This window comes from Euprymna scolopes, chromosome 2 (assembly GCF_053919585.1).
Source record: "Euprymna scolopes isolate OS-2025 chromosome 2, ASM5391958v1, whole genome shotgun sequence".
Classification (NCBI taxonomy): Eukaryota; Metazoa; Mollusca; class Cephalopoda; order Sepiida; family Sepiolidae; genus Euprymna; species Euprymna scolopes.
Genome location: NC_136483.1, coordinates 203,752,798 through 203,771,054, shown reverse-complemented (window position 1 = coordinate 203,771,054; position 18,257 = coordinate 203,752,798). Strand labels below are relative to the sequence as shown.

The 18,257-nt window shown below is 32.1% G+C and overlaps 1 protein-coding gene across 1 annotated transcript in view; it reads left to right on the top strand.

The window, feature by feature from the left end:
- The first annotated feature begins 4,225 nt into the window (after positions 1–4,225).
- LOC145302355 (biogenesis of lysosome-related organelles complex 1 subunit 6-like) overlaps positions 4,226–18,257 on the top strand; it is a 32,278-nt gene continuing 18,246 nt past the window's right edge. Inside the window, exons 1-2 of the mRNA XM_080144649.1 lie at positions 4,226–4,440; positions 17,996–18,124. Of these exons, the coding sequence (XP_080000775.1) occupies positions 18,035–18,124 (90 nt within the window). The 5' untranslated portion in view covers positions 4,226–4,440; positions 17,996–18,034. The remainder of the gene's footprint in view (positions 4,441–17,995; positions 18,125–18,257) is intronic.

Below are 18,257 nucleotides of genomic sequence, written 5' to 3'. Positions count from 1 at the left end.
CCTCTGTTGATGGCCACAGCCGGAGTGAGGTGTTACAAACCATCCCAACACTGCAGCACAAAGCCTTGGATGTTATGACCAGAGAGCCAGACACCACCTCGCAATGTGGTGAAGCCATATTCTACTCATCAACCTTGTCTTCAGTCACATCATTGCAGTGTATATCCTGGGACAAAATTAGAATTGCAACAGCCAGCGACGAGGACATGTTCAAGCTAGTACAGCAAATTGAAAGTAGAATGTCAAACATCCGAAATGATCTGCCGCCTTCCTTGAGAGAATATCATCAGTTCCGCAACCACCTTTCCACCATTAATGGTGTCATTATATACAAAGACAGGATAGTGGTTCCACCGGTACTGAGAAAAGATGTACTTACAGAATTGCACTCTGCACATCAAGGCATTTCATCCATGACGTCAAGAGACGAAACCTCTGTGTTTTGGCCTGGTATAAGCAATGACATCACCAAACTCAGAAACTCTTGCAATCATTGCAACCGAAATGCCCCATCTCAACCAAGTGCACCACCAATGCCACCCATCTACCCCTTGTATCCATTTCAGTGCGTATGTGCGGACTTTTTCCACTACAAAGGCGGTAATTACCAGGTGATTGTTGATAGATACTCAAACCGGCCCATCATTGAAAGTGCACACAATGGTGCCTCTGGCCTCATCGATTTCTTACAACGCACATTCTTCACATTTGGAATAGCAGATGAGTTTTTTTTTTGTTTTTTTTTTACACGGTGGTCACCACTTATCAAGGCCCGGAAGCCACTCAGGGATAAGGGTTATTGCAAGTATAGTATGTTGGTGTGGAGATTTAATGAAGTGTTTACTTAAGAGGGCGGTTCATTAGGAATTTGTTAACGTTGGACTTGAAGACATCCAAGTTGTAGTTAGGTGGGAAGCAGGCAGACAGAACAGAGTTCCACAGCCGTGCAGTTCTAAGAAAGAAGCTTTGTTCATGGTATCTATGTTTTGATTTAGGCACAGATAAATAGTGGGGGAAATTTTTCACAGTGGATTCAGCTAGACAGGTGTTTTTCGTGAAGGATTGGCGAGGGGGGATCAGAGATTGGAGTTCAGACGAGCACCTGCCATAGAAATAACGATAAAACAAGAATAGGCTCGCAACGTCTCTTCTGTGGGAGAGAGGATGCAGGGTAGAGAAAAGGGCATCCTCCACTAAGCCACGAAGTCTATTTTGTACTCTGTCAAGGCAGGATAGACTGTTTTTAGCAGAGTTATCTTCAGATGGCGGTCCAGAGTTTACAACTTCAACAACCAGAGATTTCCTGAAGACCTTGGGTGTGCATCATAGGCTCTCATCTGTAGCTTTTCCACATAGCAACTGTAGAGCAGAAGTTGGGGTGAAGACCGTAAAATGTATGATTACAGACAACACTGGACCAGATGGTGAACTAGACACCGATGCTTTTCAGCATGCCATGTTGCAGTATTGAAACACCCCGGACAGGGACACAAAATTATCTCCAGCAATGTGTGTCTTTGGGCAGGCGATCTGAGACTTCATCCCAATCTTGCCTGGCTGCTACAAACCTCATAAGACATGGAGTGACACACTTAATCTGAGAGAGGAAGCTTTACGCAACCGACACATGAAAACTGCTGAACGCTTAGCTGAACATACAAAGCAGCTGCCACCTCTCAGAATGGGAGACCTGGTCAGGATCCAAAATCAAATTGGCCCTTGTCCAAGAAAATGGGACAAAACTGGAACTGTCATTGAAGTTTATCAATATGACCAGTATGTTGTACGCATGGACGGATCAGGCAGAGTGACATTATGCAACAGGAAGTTTCTACGAAAGTACATGCCGGTGTATTCCCCTCCTGAAAAACATACCATTGACCATGACTTGAGATATCACTTCAAAGGAGGAAATCCCAACCCACCTACACCAGTGAGTGGGATACCAATAGCCCCAGCTGTTCCATCTCAGATTGTCACAGACTCGAAACTACAGGACAACAGTGGGCATCATGCACCAGCTTCACCAAGTCATTGTTCACCTCCTGTCTATATTACACCAGCTGAGCAGGGTAGACCACCTCATGTCACTCAGCCTAAATCACCAATGCCATCAGACTCTCCGAACCAGAGGGCAGTCTACGCAATGATGGTTCATGACTGTCTCTTTGTTTTATGTACAAGCAGTACACTTATTAATTCTTATTTTAATTTCATTTTCCCACATGATTTGAGGTCATAGTGCAAAGACAGTATAAAGACACTATCTATTAATATGTGCTTTGAAAAGAACATCATCTTATTTGTAATCATCACCAGTAACAGACATTAAATCAGTCATTCAGAATACTCGCAAATGACTTGGGTAGAGATAATCATAATCCATCCATTAGTGCATCTTAGATTTATCCAACAGATAGTTGAATTGTTATGTTATACTCATGTTACCATAATATCATTGTATGTTTCAGACCTCCATCATTTTGGATGAATAAAGTTATGATCTGAAAATAGTATCGGCCTACTTATGCATAAGTGCCGTTTTTTTTTTTTGTTTTTTTTTTCATAACAGAAGTGTTAAAACAAACAAAAAAAAACTATTTATAGAAATGTTTACAATGAAAGTTTATTATTTTTTATTGTTTTATGATAGCACAAGAAATATTGGTAATTGTGGCCTGGTAGACCAACACACAACCTACCTTAAAAACTTGTTTCCATGAGGTTTTCAGGTGTGGGACCAGCAACTAATTTTCACAATACTAAAAAGATACTTGTCTGCATGCTTTATGTCGTAATGTAATGCGGCGGCCATATTTGTTCAAAACAGAAATGACGTAATAAATTTTCAAGATAATGAAGAGTTAATCTTTTTTATATAAAAATTTATCTTTTTTTATAAAAAAAGCATGCAGGCGTGTACAACAATGGTCACCCACCACTTATAACATAAAATATCACATTTAAAATTTCCGCAAATATATAGTTTTCCGGATATTAAGCAATGTAATTCTTTGTTATAAGTGGTGGCCATTATTGTATGCGCATGCGTGTGTATATTTTTGTCGCGTTGCGCATACAACAATGGCCACCACTTATAATATAAAGAATTACATTGTTTAATATCCGGAAAACTACTTATTTGTGGAAATTTAAATGCGATATTCGTTTTCAGCATACCGGAAAACCGTTAAAGTCTTCATTTTAAAGGAAAATAATTAAGTGGAAACCAAGAAAATTTTTTACAAATATGACCAATGCGTCAGTGCGTCACCACTGCGGCGTGTTATGCAGAAAAGTATCTTTTCAGTATCGTGAAACTAGTTGCTAGACCCAATTTTAAATACGATATTCGTTTTTAGGGGTTTTAGGGGTACACATAGATTCGAAAAAGTTGTCAAAAAACAAATAGATAACAAATGTTATCAAAGGCAAGATAAGTTACTTTTCTACCAAACTGGATATAATTTTCGTGTTTTTATTCAATGTAACATGTTTATTCAGCTCGAAAAGCACACAGTGTTTACCGATGTATTGGAAAATTCAAAATGGCGCCCAACTCTCTCTTTAACACGGTAAGTTCGGGGAAAAGTGTTATAAATAATAAACTAGACAAAATAGTGTTAAAAATTCGCTCAATATATGTTACTATCACATAAGTTGACATATATCAGTTGGTTTTTTAATAGTATTTTGTCTAGTTTATTATTTATGACACCTTTTCCCAAACTTACCGTGTTAAAGAGAGAGTCAGACGCCATCTTGACTTTTCTAATACATCGGTAAACACTGCATGTTTTTCGAACTGAATAAACATGTTACATTGAATAAAAACACAAAAATATATCCAGTTTAGTAGAAAAGTAACTTATCTTGCCTTTGATAACATTTATTTGTTATATATTTGTTTTTTGACAACTTTTTCGAATCTATGTGTACAGTAATACATAATACAAACCCGGTCACAATTACCAAAGTGTTAAAACTGAAATATTTTTTTAAATAAATTATTTCCATATGGTTTTGTGTTTTGTTTCATCTTTACTGACTTCCATTCCGTATTTAGGGAAACCGAGTCTACTTCCGGCGTTTTAACTTTGCGTACTGAATTTTTGGACATAGCTCAGAAGGAAAACATTTTTTTTTTGTTTTTATCAAAGTTGCTGCCACACTGACTTATCTCCCCTTCGCAATTTGATAAGGGGAGATAAGTCAGTGTGGCATCACATGATTTTAGCTTTTGTCAGTCGTAAACACCGTTGACAATGCCAGGATCGGGAGAAGAGTTTAATAACAAAACAACGGCGACAGATGTGCAATGAATTTTACTGGTTTAGAAACAGAATAATAATAACAAGAAAAAAAACTTGTAATTTTCAAATATTAATGAAACTACGGACATATTGGAAAAACTATGATTCCCATTGTTGAAACCTCAAAGTGAGTTTTTTAAAAATATATTTTTATTGTTTTCAATCAAATTTATTTAAAAGAAAAAAAAATGTTGCTTCCTTTTAAATAAAAAAAAACTATATGAATAATAAATTTAAAATTAATTTATGTTAATATTTCTCGTCTCTATGTAAATTGGAGATTAATTATGATTTTATTTACGATTAATCGATAATTTATTAAACTAAAACATGAGATATCGTAAAAACAAACATTTTCAAAACCCTATTTTAAAATAATTATGAAATTTCATCCCAGAATGCTTTTCCATCTTTTTCGTAAACAAGTCAGCCATTTTAATATTTTTGTTAATAATTGGAAAATGACTTCATGACTCTTCAATTTGACTATTTGAAAATTAAATTAAAAAAATAGCAAATTTTCATTTAATTAAAAGTCTTCGAATCTATTTGAATTCAATAACTTTACAAATAGAAATAAAAATAAAGAAAATTATAATTTAAAATAATTTCACTTATTTAATGATAAAAAAAAAGAATAATGTCGTCATTAAAGCGGACTTTAATAACCTATTAAGCATCCTAATTTGGTTTTAAGAGAAATGGAGGTTAAAGTTAAGTTCCGTACTTCTTTGTTGACATTCTTCGTCGGCTGATCTGATATATATGTATATATGAATGCCCTGGAAAGGTCACTTCTGGTTAATGTTTACTAGTTTTAAAATATGGTAACGAACTTGGCTATTTTCAGGATGAGAGAATATTTTTAAACTGGTATTAATCAGAAATTACATTTCCAGGGCATTCATATGAGATCAGTCAACAAAGAATGCCAACAAAGTAGTACGAAACTTGATTTTAACTGAAATGAAAATAAAGACTTTCGGACTCTTTCGCCTTGTTATCAAATTAAATTAAAGGCGGACCTGAAGCATCTTGCCCCCTATCTATTTTTTGCCCCCATCTTGCCCCTATCTATTTTTTCATTTTTACTTGTTTTTTGATTTTCCAGCGAATTATCGAATGGACACTAGTTTACTAGATTATAAAAAACAAAAAATGAAAAAAGTCAATATTTAAATTTATGAAGTGAAGTGCTCAGTTTCTAATGCAACGTTTTAGTAAATCGATCACCCATTTTGGAACCACTTTACATTTTTAGGTTAAATTTCGCGAATTTATCCTTTATTTGTTTAGATCATTTTAAAAAGCGAAAGTCCAAAAAGGCTAAACTCGCGAAATTTGGTCTAAAAACATAAAATGGTTCTAGAATGGGTACTGGAGCAGTAGCAGTGTCAGAAAATGCTATTAAAAATGCGTAATAAAAAATTGAATAATTCGACCTCCTATCTTTCGAAGCTTATAACTACTTGTGAAATGTAATTCAAACCCTATTTTTTTTTTTTTTAATTAAAGGAGCAAAGACCAAATTTAAAAAGAATAACAGGTTTAATAGCAAATTATGCAATATTTGTTTTTTTTTCAATCGGTTTTCTTTTAAAAAGATTTAAAGAAAATCAACGAATTTTAACTTACTTCGATAAAATATATGTATATATACATTCTAAAATATCACTTGCCTATAAATAGGCACCGCCAAAAATGGCCGAAAAATCAAGTTGTTGTTATTTTTTAAAACGAAATTACATTTATTAAAATCCATTATTTCTGAGTAACTTTTTTTTTCCAGAAAGATAAAACCCTGAATTTTATCATATAGAAAACAGAATAATGTAAAACTTTTTCTACTATTTTTAACTAAATTTTAAATGTTAAATTTTCCCAAAAAGTTAACAATTGACATTTTTTTGTCTTGCACAAAAAACGTACATAAATATTTAAAAAAAAAAAAAGAAAGGTTTTTGAAATAATTAATTTATTTATTTGTTGTCTAAGATTTAGGATGATTTTCTATGAGAATATGCAAAAATATTATAATATAAGTACCTGGATTTCAAATAATTCCACTTATTCATATAGGCAACCAGTTACTTCGCGTCGATCTAGAGTCTAGATCGACAATGTTTACGTTTGTAGTTGATAAAAAGCAAACTATGGAAGACCAAACAGGCCAAAAAAAACTTATTTTTCAGTGACGAAAATGTCAATGTATTATTAACGCTGAGGCTGGCCAGTACCAGATGGGTGACCATTTGGATGAGTTTGGTTTTTAATGTGTATGTGTGTGGGGGCCAGGCTCCCCAAAATGGGGGTGGGGCAATTTAAAGCAGAATAAAAAAAAATTATTTTAGCACGTTTGGTCCACCGTAGTCGAAAGGCGGCAAACGTTTTCAAACGGGATCGAAAAAATGAGGCTATTTTTAACACAAGGGCACAATATTTATCGAATTTTTTTTTTTGTATCGATTCTTCAAAGCATGCCCTGTTTAATAATGGTCATACATTATTCGGCTCGCTAAAAAAAAATGTTAATTTATTTATCATAGATTTTAAAATGACTTTTTTTGTATAAATATTAAAAAAAAAATTTTGTTTGTTTTGCTTAGTTTAAATTAATTATTTTACTTAACATATTCACCGAATTTCACACTTCAAAACTCAAAAGCGGGATAATTAAACACAATCGAAGTTCTGATATTCAGACGTCAAAATAAGGTATGCAAACAATTTGTTTTTTTTATATAATTCTGTCCCTTATAACAACACAATATGTTGTGTTCAGTTTCAGATGATTATTTTAAGCATATTTGTACCCCCCTCAAAACAAAGGGGGGGGTTGTAAGCAAAAAAAATATATATATAAATATCGTTTATGAAAAATAAGTACACTGTTATAAAGTTCATTCTTCTCTTAATAATCGCTGAAAATTTTGTATGGATCGGATAATTACCTGATTTTTGGTAGATTTTTAAAAAGACGGTCCGTCAAAAAGTACTGACCTGTCCCCCCCCCCCCAGTTTTGGCGGTGCCTACCTATAAAAAATACTAATCAATGAGTACTTCCATTCTTCATTGTTAATAATTTATCCATATTTATATTTTATATTCCATGTCCTTTTTAAATAAAATACTTTTTAAGCAAGGATTAAAAAAAGTGACATCAGATGTTTTTCACAGTTGAAATAAAGGGAGACAAAAGTCTACTTTTCTTCGAGTTGAAATCTCCGGTGGCTTTACGTGTCAGAATTAACGTCACTTTCTATTGCGTGCTGTAAACAAAAGTTAGTAAATATGAAAAAAAAAAAAAAATTATGGGTTTTTTATATTCGCAGTTTTGTGTTGGGGGTGTCCCCAAAATTCTGATACACCTACTGGAACAGTGTCAAAATTCGTAATTTCTCTTTTTAAAGTGGTTTGTTTATTTTCTTTATGAAATATACTTCCAAAATAAACTATTAAACTTGTTTAAAAAATAATAGAAATATTATTTTTTATTTTTTAAAAAACAGTGTTTACTAAGTGCCTGCACTCATTCATGCAGTCATTTTTTTTTTTACGTAATAAAATGAATTGAATTTTATGAGTTAAATTTTTTTTCAATTTTTTTCACTTTAAAAATCTATCAAAATTTTTCTATTGGTTCATTTTTTAAGATATTTTCAGATTCAATGTGAAATTTCATGCTCTTTCTAATAAACTGAATATAATATTTTAGACAAACGTATTTTTTTTTTTAATTCAGCCCCCCCCCATTTTGAAATGTCTATTAAAATGAAAATAATTAATTTTCTCATCTCAAATGTATATATCACAAATTGAAGATAAAAGATCAATAAATAAAATAAGCTAATTTAAAACAAACAAAAAAAAACAGTTTGCAAATTTACCTGTGAAGTCCAAAGTTTAAAATCTTTTTTTTTTAAAACCCACGTTGAATTTTTTTAAGTGAAACCTTATAATCTTGTTATATTGTTCAGAAAATTTCGTAAAATTACGATAATTTTTTTCTATTTCATTCAAATTTTTTTTTTCTTTTTTTAGATATTTTAAGAAAGAAAATTCACTCCATAAAGAAGAAATAAAATATATTAAATCAAAAACTCATGTATTTCTTAGAGAGAAGAAAAAAAAAAAATTTGTCGAGTGGTTTGCGTTTAATTGACAAAACTGATAAGTAAAATGTGATCATTTTTATGTACGGTAACTCATATCAACCAACTTTATTGACTTCAAATATCTAATTAATTACAAAGAGGAGATAAGGGAAGATAAATGTTTATTTCTTCATATAGTTACTATCGAGATTACTTTTGAAATGTATTTGGTCTAATGTGTTGTTTTTACGTTTTGGAAATAATTATTTATGTCCCTTTGAGGCCTCCGTATTTGACAACTTGAACACACCGCTTTGGCTCATGGCGGATAACGAGTTGTAAAAATGCGGTTTTCTGGGACACTTGCTTTAAGAAGTCCTTTTATTTAAAAAATACATGGAATATAAAATATAAATATGGACAATTCTTATAAATGAAGAATGGAAGCACCCATTGCTTAGTTTTTTTTACAGGTAAGTGATTTTTTGGCATTTATATATATTTATTAGATTTGGATTAAGCTAAAATTTGTTGAATTTCATGAAATCGTTTTTTAAAAAAACTGATGAAAAAAAAATTGTATTTTTTTTCGGTTAAACCTTTCATTATTTTAAAATTTGGTCTTTGCTCATTTTATTGAAAAAAAAATTAGGGTTTGAAATTACATTTTCATATTGTTATAAGCTTCGAAACAGAGTCTAAATAATCAAATGTTTATTCACTAGTTTGTAATGGCGACTTCTGACACTGCTACTGGAGTAACCCTCCAAATATTCAAATATTGACTTTTTCTTTTTTTTTTTTTCTAATCTGATAGACTAGTGTCCATTCGTTAATAATCCAATGAAACAAATATAGAGGGAGGGGGCAAGATTCTTCAGGTTCGTCAAATTAAATTTTTGTCTTTATTATAAATTTTGATTGACTTTTTTTTTGCTTTATAATTAAGAATCGTTTATGAGTAAATTTTAGTATAGAGTCTGTTGGAATATCTCGCCAATTTTATTATTTGTGTGCTTATGCACTTATGTTACTGTGCTATTTTTTTAAGCATATTTTCAAGTTAAATTCGAGTTTTATATCTTTTTATTGTTAAATTGTTAGTTGAAAGTTCAGTGTAGTCACAAAACTCCCTCATGTTAAGAATGGCTTTCTAAATAATGTTATTATTTTAGTGCGGTAACATAAGTGCATAAGTATCTTTTTTTTTTTTTTTTTTTTTTCCAAGATTAATAATCGATGAGACAAGTCAACATTATCGTATTTCAAAATAAATTTACTGGAAAACTCCTGGATAAATTTACGAAAAATAAATAAAAAATTACAAAATTTACTATTCGAAGTCAAACTCCAAACAACAATACTGCGTGTCATCTTCATATTAGAAGAGAGATGATCTGCAACGCGTTGGTTTGGCACAGATGTTGTTCGGAGTTTGTAAATTCAATTAATTTAATTTTTTTTTTTTATAGAAATTCTACTCGATAATTTTCCGTAATTTTTTGTGTACACTAATATTTTTTCACTGATATATATCTCCAGGATTTTTGAAGTGCTATGTTTCACATGAATCTCATAGATAAGAACTAGTGTTGGGATGATTCCTAAATTTTTTTTCAATTCTGATTCCAGGAAAATGTTGATTAACGATTCTGATACCAAGCACAATTCCGGTTCCAATTCCTGTGGAATTGTTGTTTTGAAATATACCATTATATAATCGAAAGTTTTTGTGTAGCAAAAAAATTTGGTACAGCAAAAACGTGGAAATACAATTGAGGGAATTTCGAAAACGATTTGATTTTTTTCGTAAAATTTCTTTCATTGAAGATAAAAGTAAAAACAAATATTTTAACCATGAATTAAACATGCACCATGAAATTAATAACAATTAATTTCACGAGTTATTTTATATATTAAAAAATATAAAGAAAAAGGGCGGACGTACACGAATGCTACCCCTGTAGCGAAATATGCATCGGTTCCGATGTTGTACATTTTTTGACTGAGGGAGAAATTATTTTGAGAAGGAAACAATTTTTGCGTGTGTGACTTAGTTTTTTTATTATTTATTTTGGCTTGAAATTTGCGCATGATTTTTCTTATGATTTTATCTGTTTTTTTTTTTGTTTTTTTTATGGATATTTTTCTTTTTGCCGGAGTTTATATAATTATTAACAGGAAAATTGGTGAAAGTCAAAATGGAATCCACGCTATTTTTAAATATTATTTTCAAGTTTAATTATGTTCACGGGACTATAACCCATTCATAAAATTTTTTGGATCCGCTTACTGGTGCTTGCACCAACAATATTGAAGCCTACTGGTCTCGTATTAAAAGAAGACTGAAATACATATCGGGATCAGTAGGAGAAATGAAATAGTCTCATGTCGATGAGGCCATGTATAGAGAGGCTTATAACATGAAAAGTGAAAAAAATATTAGATAATTTTGAAACATTTTTAAAGCATGTTCATGAAAAATATGGTAATTAAAAAAAATATCCCAATAAACTTTAGGAAAAAAAGCATGTTTTGAACAATTTAAATTTTTATTTTTGAATAAAAACTAATTATTAAAACAAAAACAGTAATGTTCTTGTCGAATAGTTTTTATTTTATTCAAGAAAATAAAAGGTACTCATGCACTTATTCAGCCGGGCTGAAATAATGACATTATTTAGAAAGCCATTCTTAACATCGGGACAGGAGGGTGTTGTGTACCTATTTTGTACTTTTATGTAACAATTTAATAAAAACAGGTATCGTAAAACTTTAATTAAACTTGAAAATACTATTTAAAAATAGCGCGGATCAATAAGTGCACTAGCACCAAATAACATTTCACTGTGTTTCGATCAACACCATTCCATGAGAGTTACGTACTCGCTAAAACTTTTTGTTTATTTTTGTTTATCGCCACAAGTGCTAATTTTGACTTCCACCAATTTTCCTTTAACAAACAACGAGAAACTCTTCAAACATTGGGCGAGGCACTTTAAACATTAAAAAAAATAACGGTAACATAAGTGCATAAGCACCACATTTTTTTTGTTTTGTTTTATTTTGCTTTGCTTTCATTTTGTTTGTTTCCGGCAAAAAATAAATAAATAAATAAAAATAACAACAGAATAAAAAAACAATAATAAGAAAAGGGTATCGTAAAACTTTAATTAAACTTGAAAATAATATTTAAAAATAGCGCGGATTCCATTTTGACTTTCACCAATTTTCCTGTTAATAATTACATAAACTCTGGCAAAAAAAATATCCATTCCCCCAAAAAACAAAACAAAAAACAAAGACATTGCAGCACTGAAGGAGGTAACCAGATGACAAAACTAGAGGAAGTAACCAGACGTCAGTAGGCGCTGGTATGGGTAGCCAGACATTCACAGGCACTGGAACAGGAATCATGACATCAACGGGCACTGGAATGGGTGGCCTGACGTTGACAGGCATTGGAATGCTGCAGAAGGCATTAAAGGCTTTAAGAGGCGCTGAGGGCTGAAGAAGGTGTTGGAAGCTGCAGGAGTGAACTGGGGTTCGCTGGTTGTAGAAGAGTAGTCTCAGGGAGGCAGTACTTGTAGTTTGCATACTAGTAGTGTGGAAAAGTTTACCCTGAAAAGTGCCTGAGCCGCCCCATCAGCATTCACCTTGGGTAATTAGCAATAATCTAACCCCTTCTCACAGAGAGAGAAGGCAAAACCTGGGAGGGTGGACCTCCTAGAATTGCACAAAACTAAACTGCCGCTGCAAAATCAACAGGAACAGGGTCATTTTTGGGTGGGGGCAGTGGTACAACAGACGTCGCTCTTTGTAAACAATAAAAGATTACAATTAATTTCCAACTGAATTTGTTGCAATCAAGAGTTTCATATGTTTGTTGATAGCATTTATGTTCAGTTCGGCTGGAAATTGAAAATTTGCTCTTATTTGTTATTTAGGAAAATCAAGTTTTATGATTTTCTATGTTTGCGGTTAAAACAAAAAAAAACAGACATAACAAACACCTACGTAAAATACATTCACGCACATTGATGCACGTGAGTTGCACATGGATGACTTTTTGGCATGAAGCGCTGCTATTTCATGTTTTCTTTGAGTGGAAAAAGTGCAGTGTTCTGAAACACACCGTGACTGTACTAACCTGCAGAAGTTTAAACGTAATATGAGAGACATCTTGCTCTTCAACTCCTTACATAATATCACTATAAACATGGCCCTAAATTTTAGCCTGTATGTCCAAGTGGCAATATAGCTTGTTTACATTGAAAAAGAATTTGTAAAAAATACTATTTGTCGACCTTAGTAAGCTTGAAGAATTTATTAAGGTATTGTAGTATGCTGATGCCACATTCGGCCGCCATGACAGTTTCAAAATTATCAAATTATTATTCATTTATTTATTGTATGTAATTATAGTTTTCTAGTCTTTTATTTGTTTGTCACACAGACAGTTTATTTGAATATGTTGCATCTCACGTGGACATGATATTTCAAAATATCTTTTCAACCGTTTTCTAAAGAAAAATGTTACTGACTGACGGAAGGTGAACTAAATTCATGAATTTCATAGATGAAGACATGGAGATTACAACATACCACGTTATGACCAAAACAAAAGGGGAAAAAACTGTCCGTGTGACAAAAAATATAAAATAATACAACGCAATTGCAAAAGAAAAATTAACAAAATAACAATATACAGAAATAATACAGTATAAAAAGCGGCACAATTATCAAAAAAACAAAGTGAAACTGAAACAAATTGTTTAAATAATGAAAGTACAGTTATTTAAAATTGAACACTTCGATTAAAGACTTAAATTTTGAATAAGAATTTTTTTTATAAAATTAAAAAATATATTTTTTGAAAATTATTAGTATATTAGAAAAAGCATTGGAAAATATTATCTTAGACAATGTTTTCCAATGTTTTTTATAATTAGTTTTAAGACAATTTGTCTTAAAACATTAGGAACTAACCGTACCCAGCCACACATTGCTGTGGCTCAGTTTGTTTAAATGACCCCCGCCCCCAAAAGACAAAATTTAAGTTTTTATAAGAAGGAATTAATGTGGCAAGTTGTTTTTGTTTTTTTTGCTTCTACATAATTGGGATGAGATTTTGTAGTCGATAAGTGGAGTTTTCAGATAAAAAACAATGGTTTTAACTGATTTTTTTTTTGTTAATTCTAATAAGTTACAATGGTAGCTTCGAAATTACGCAGTCGAAATTAGCTGTATATTACTAAATTATTGAAAAAAAAAACTTTAATCGTGTTAGCAGGTGAAAAATTGCTGCCATCTTGTTTAAATCAAAATGGAAAATTACCTCCCTTTTTAACTCTCCTGTGTCTTACAATCATTTTCATCAACTTCTATTTTATTTTCTTTAATAATTTTCTACTTAATCGATTTTTGTCATTTTTGGATATAATCATCTTAAAAATATAAGGAATACGTAGATGGTTTTCATGTAAAAATTAAGTCTATGCTCCCCCCTCGCTAATCTTTCACGACAAACACTCATCTAGTTGAAACCACAGTCAATAATTTTTCCCACTCTTTGTCTGTACCTAAACCGAAATGTAGATTCCATGAAAACTGTACGCCTGTGGAACTCTCTTCCGTTAGTTTGTTTTTCAGCTGACTACAATTTGGTTGTCTTCAAGTCCAACGTAAACAAATTCTTGCTAAACCATAACCCAATTTAACAAATTTCTACTACTAACGATTACTAAGAAATTATCTCATTGACTACTGTACATTCAATAACCCTTATCCTCGAGTGGCCTCCGGGCCTTGATAAATGGTGACTCCTTTGTAAAAAAAAAAAAAATTTTTTAAATCAGTTTTCCGAAACTTCATCGCAATAGTGTAGAAGCACCTTTTTTTTTTTTTTTATATATAAAAAATATCCTTAGAAAGAGTTAGGAAGAATATATATATATATATATATATATATATATATATATATATATATATAAACTACTCCATTTACTCACATGATTAATATATGAAAGTATAAATGTATGCATAAACTTTAAGTATTTACTTCAACAGTGCTCAATACGTAGGTAGAGCTAGTTAGTAAGTTATAAAATATATATGGCGATTAAGCTACACTGAATATTCCGCGTTTCATCCACTCTAGGCTTCTTCAGGCTTATGCCTAAGAATCATAGAGTGAATGAAATGCGGAATATTCAGTGTAGCTTAATTGGCATATATATATATATATATATATATATATATATATATATATATATATATATATATCTTCTTCAGTTTACATCCTGTTTCTCCATGAGTCTTGCTCGGTGACGCCCAGCGAACATAAGCTGTCAGATTATATTGAGTGTAAGGAATTCATTAATCAAAACGACCATAAAAACAACCGATTAATCAGTTCATAACTTTTACTATATTTTTTTTGTTCGACGAAAACCATTGGCCTATACTGAGCGACCAGTTGGTTGGTTGGTTTACAGCATATCAACCCTTTTCGGGTTATTTAATGCCGAATCCAAAGATTTTGAAGAAGAAAAATTTTTTTAATAGAATATATTTGTTGTTTTCACGTCGGTTTCTATTTAACCCATAGTTGGGACCCTAACAGGTACTATCACTCCGGGTCAGAGTGGACCTGGGAGCAATAGTAATTAAAGGGTAGCTCCACACTCCCCAAAGCCCACAAGCTGGGGCCTCACCACTGGATATAGTTTAAGGTCATATCCAGGACCTCCATTGAGGGACTTTTACCCTCTGCAGGAGGGCAGTCGGCGTATTCTAATGCCCCACGAACAGGGCCACCGAGCGACCAGACCTCATTACAAAACGACTATAAAACTAGCTACCCTAATAAATTCATAAGTTTTATTATTTTTGATTATTTACTTTTCTTTTTCTACTGTTCTTCATTTTTTTTTACATTAGGTCCACCTCCTCAATTTTCTTTAAATTGACAACTTTTATAGGTTTTCAAGTACGCTGATTATGAAAATCTCTAGATTTTGCAGAGACAAATAATTTTCTACAAATAAAGATGCGTGCACGATAAACAATTCTACTTTGCATCCAAAGTATTTCTATGTCTGTATATTCATGTGTTCGTCGTCTACCAGTATTTGTAAATAGCAGAAATCCATGTAAAAACAAAAAAGGACCAATGTATTTTATTTTGTGTATTAAAAGTCTGGTGTGTTTTGTTGGCCTAATCTAAGAAGGAATGCAACAATGTACTCATGGGGGGAAAATAGGTATCATTGCGATGCTATATTTGAATGGTAGGTTAGCGTTCATTTTTAATCCCGAATATAAGAATGGTCAGTATAATGGCTGGAATAAGGCTAGGGAGACTTTATTATTTGTGAATCAAAAAATGGAAAGAGTATGTTATTGTTATGTGTATGTATGTGATAACCAGTTAATGACGGGGCAAGCACAATATCGTAGGAAAATATAGAATTTGTCCTGGCATCAACTGGTAGCAGGGAGTGCACTGAATATCGAGAGAAAAATAGGAACTCCTTCCTCTGTAGATGTGGCAATTGTGATGGTATGGCTCATTGGATGTAATGTAGCATTTTATTATCACGAGTGAAGGTGGTTGTAAGCTACAAAAAATAGCGGCTATCAGGGTAGATGTATTGAATTTGTATGTGGCATCTCTTGTTGAAAACCTATGGTACTTTGGTCAAGAAGGGAAATTTATGCAATTCTAATAATGATTTTTTTTTTTTTTTACACGAAGGTCAACACTTATCAAGGCCCGGAAGCCACTCGGGGATAAGGGTTATTGCATGTACAGTAATCAATGGGATAGTATCGTAGTAATCGATAGTATTGGAGATTTGATAAAGTGTCTTACTTAAGGGGGCGGTTCATCAGGAATTTGTTTATGTTGGACTTGAAGACATCTAAGTTGTAGTCAGGTGGGAAACAGGCAAACGGAAGAGACTTCCAGTCGTTCACTTCTAAGAAAGAAGCTGTGTTCATGGAATCTACGCTTTGATTTAGGCACAGATAAAGAGTAGGGAAAATTAATGACAGTGGTTTCAGCTAGATGGGTGTTTATCGTGAAAGATTGGTGAGGAGGGGACCAGAGATTGGAGCTCAGATGAGCACTTGCCATGGAAATAACGATAAAACAAAGATAGGCTCGCAACATCTCTTCTATGGGAGAGAGGTTGCAGGGAAGAGAAAAGGGTATCCCCCACTAAGCCACGAAGTCTATTTTGTACTCTGTCAAGGCAGGATAGACTGTTTTTAGTAGCTCCTGCCCAGATGTGGCAGCAGTACTCCATCCGTGGACGTACTTGGCTTTTATACAGATAGAGAATTGCATCAGTAGTGAGATATCTTCTGGAGCGATTAATTTGAATATGTATGGATGAACAATACCACAATAAACAGATAAGATTGGCATCCCATATACTATTCATTGTCATCCAATTTTTATTTTCAAAGAATCAATGACTATCATTTGTACGAAAGACTGATCAGTCAATATTAAGATGCCAAAGATCCTGAGTATCTTTTAGTTTTAGTTTTTTTGTAAAAAGACAAATTTAATCCAATAACAATAGTAACAGAAATGAAGATGGACAATCTACTAAACAAGACATTTTTTTTTAATTCATAATGTGTTATTTTCACAACTACAATGATCGTTTGTGAGTTTCAATCTTGAATGAATTTTTTTTTTCTTCGTATTATTTGGATTATTGGACTATTGTTTTAATGAATGTTATTTTTACAACATTTCAGGCAATTTAACTTTTGACTGTTTTCTGGTGTATCTTGTTGAATTCTAGAATCTGCATAAAATTTGGAACGGGACCCTCTATTTAATTCATAGCGGGTAGCATGCTCTTGTTCTGTCAGCCATAACCGGGTAGAAGTTTTAAGTAATTCAGTTGTATTCTGAGTATCACCAGCACTAAGGATTGAACCTTCAACCTCCAGAAGAGTATCACTTACAACTGATTTTTACTTAGTACTTTATCCATTATGCTATAAGTTGTTTTTGGATGCTTGCTAAGATAGCTGACAGATCGATTTTTAAAAATATGTTGTTTTAAGCAAAAACAATACTTAATTGTCATATCAAAAATAGTAATATATCCAAAAATTACAGAAATTCATCAAATATAACAACTGCCATTGTCTTTTAGTAAAAAAAAAAAGTCTCGCTATAGGCTTTAAATGTTGAAAGCCATTTCATTGTAATTTCAATTTTGCATTCCGAGTTATGTCCAGTTTGTAATGTCTAAGAAAAATACAATTTTACCCAATTTTCCATAAATATTACTTTTAACTAAATAACTTTCTATTCGATTTTTCATAATTTTTAGATATATTACTATTTTCGACATGACAATTAAGTACATAATATTGTTTTTGCCTAAAACGACATATTTTTTAAAAATTGATCCGTCAACTCTATCTTAACAAGCACCTTTTTTTCATTTTGTTATTTTCTATTTTTTCTATTTTTTTTTTTCTGATTTCTTTTAATGACTGAAACTTTTTCACTTTTGTTGACAAGTTTTATTTTTACTTTTCGTTTTTATTTGCAGCACTTGATAATCTGTTGTCGTTATAATCAATGGTAAGCAATGGAATCGAGTGAAGCGTGCCACCTGCCAGCGTCTAAAGGAGATGAAAATGCTTTACAGGAAAAAGACATTCCAAAGACTGAAGATTCTGTAAATGAGTTTTTCATTTTTATTTCATAAAACGATGCTTTTTTTATTATACAAACGAAAAAAAATACTGAATTTTATGTGCGAATAGTATACATATATATAGAACCCCTCCCTATGTAATTGTTAGGTCTCA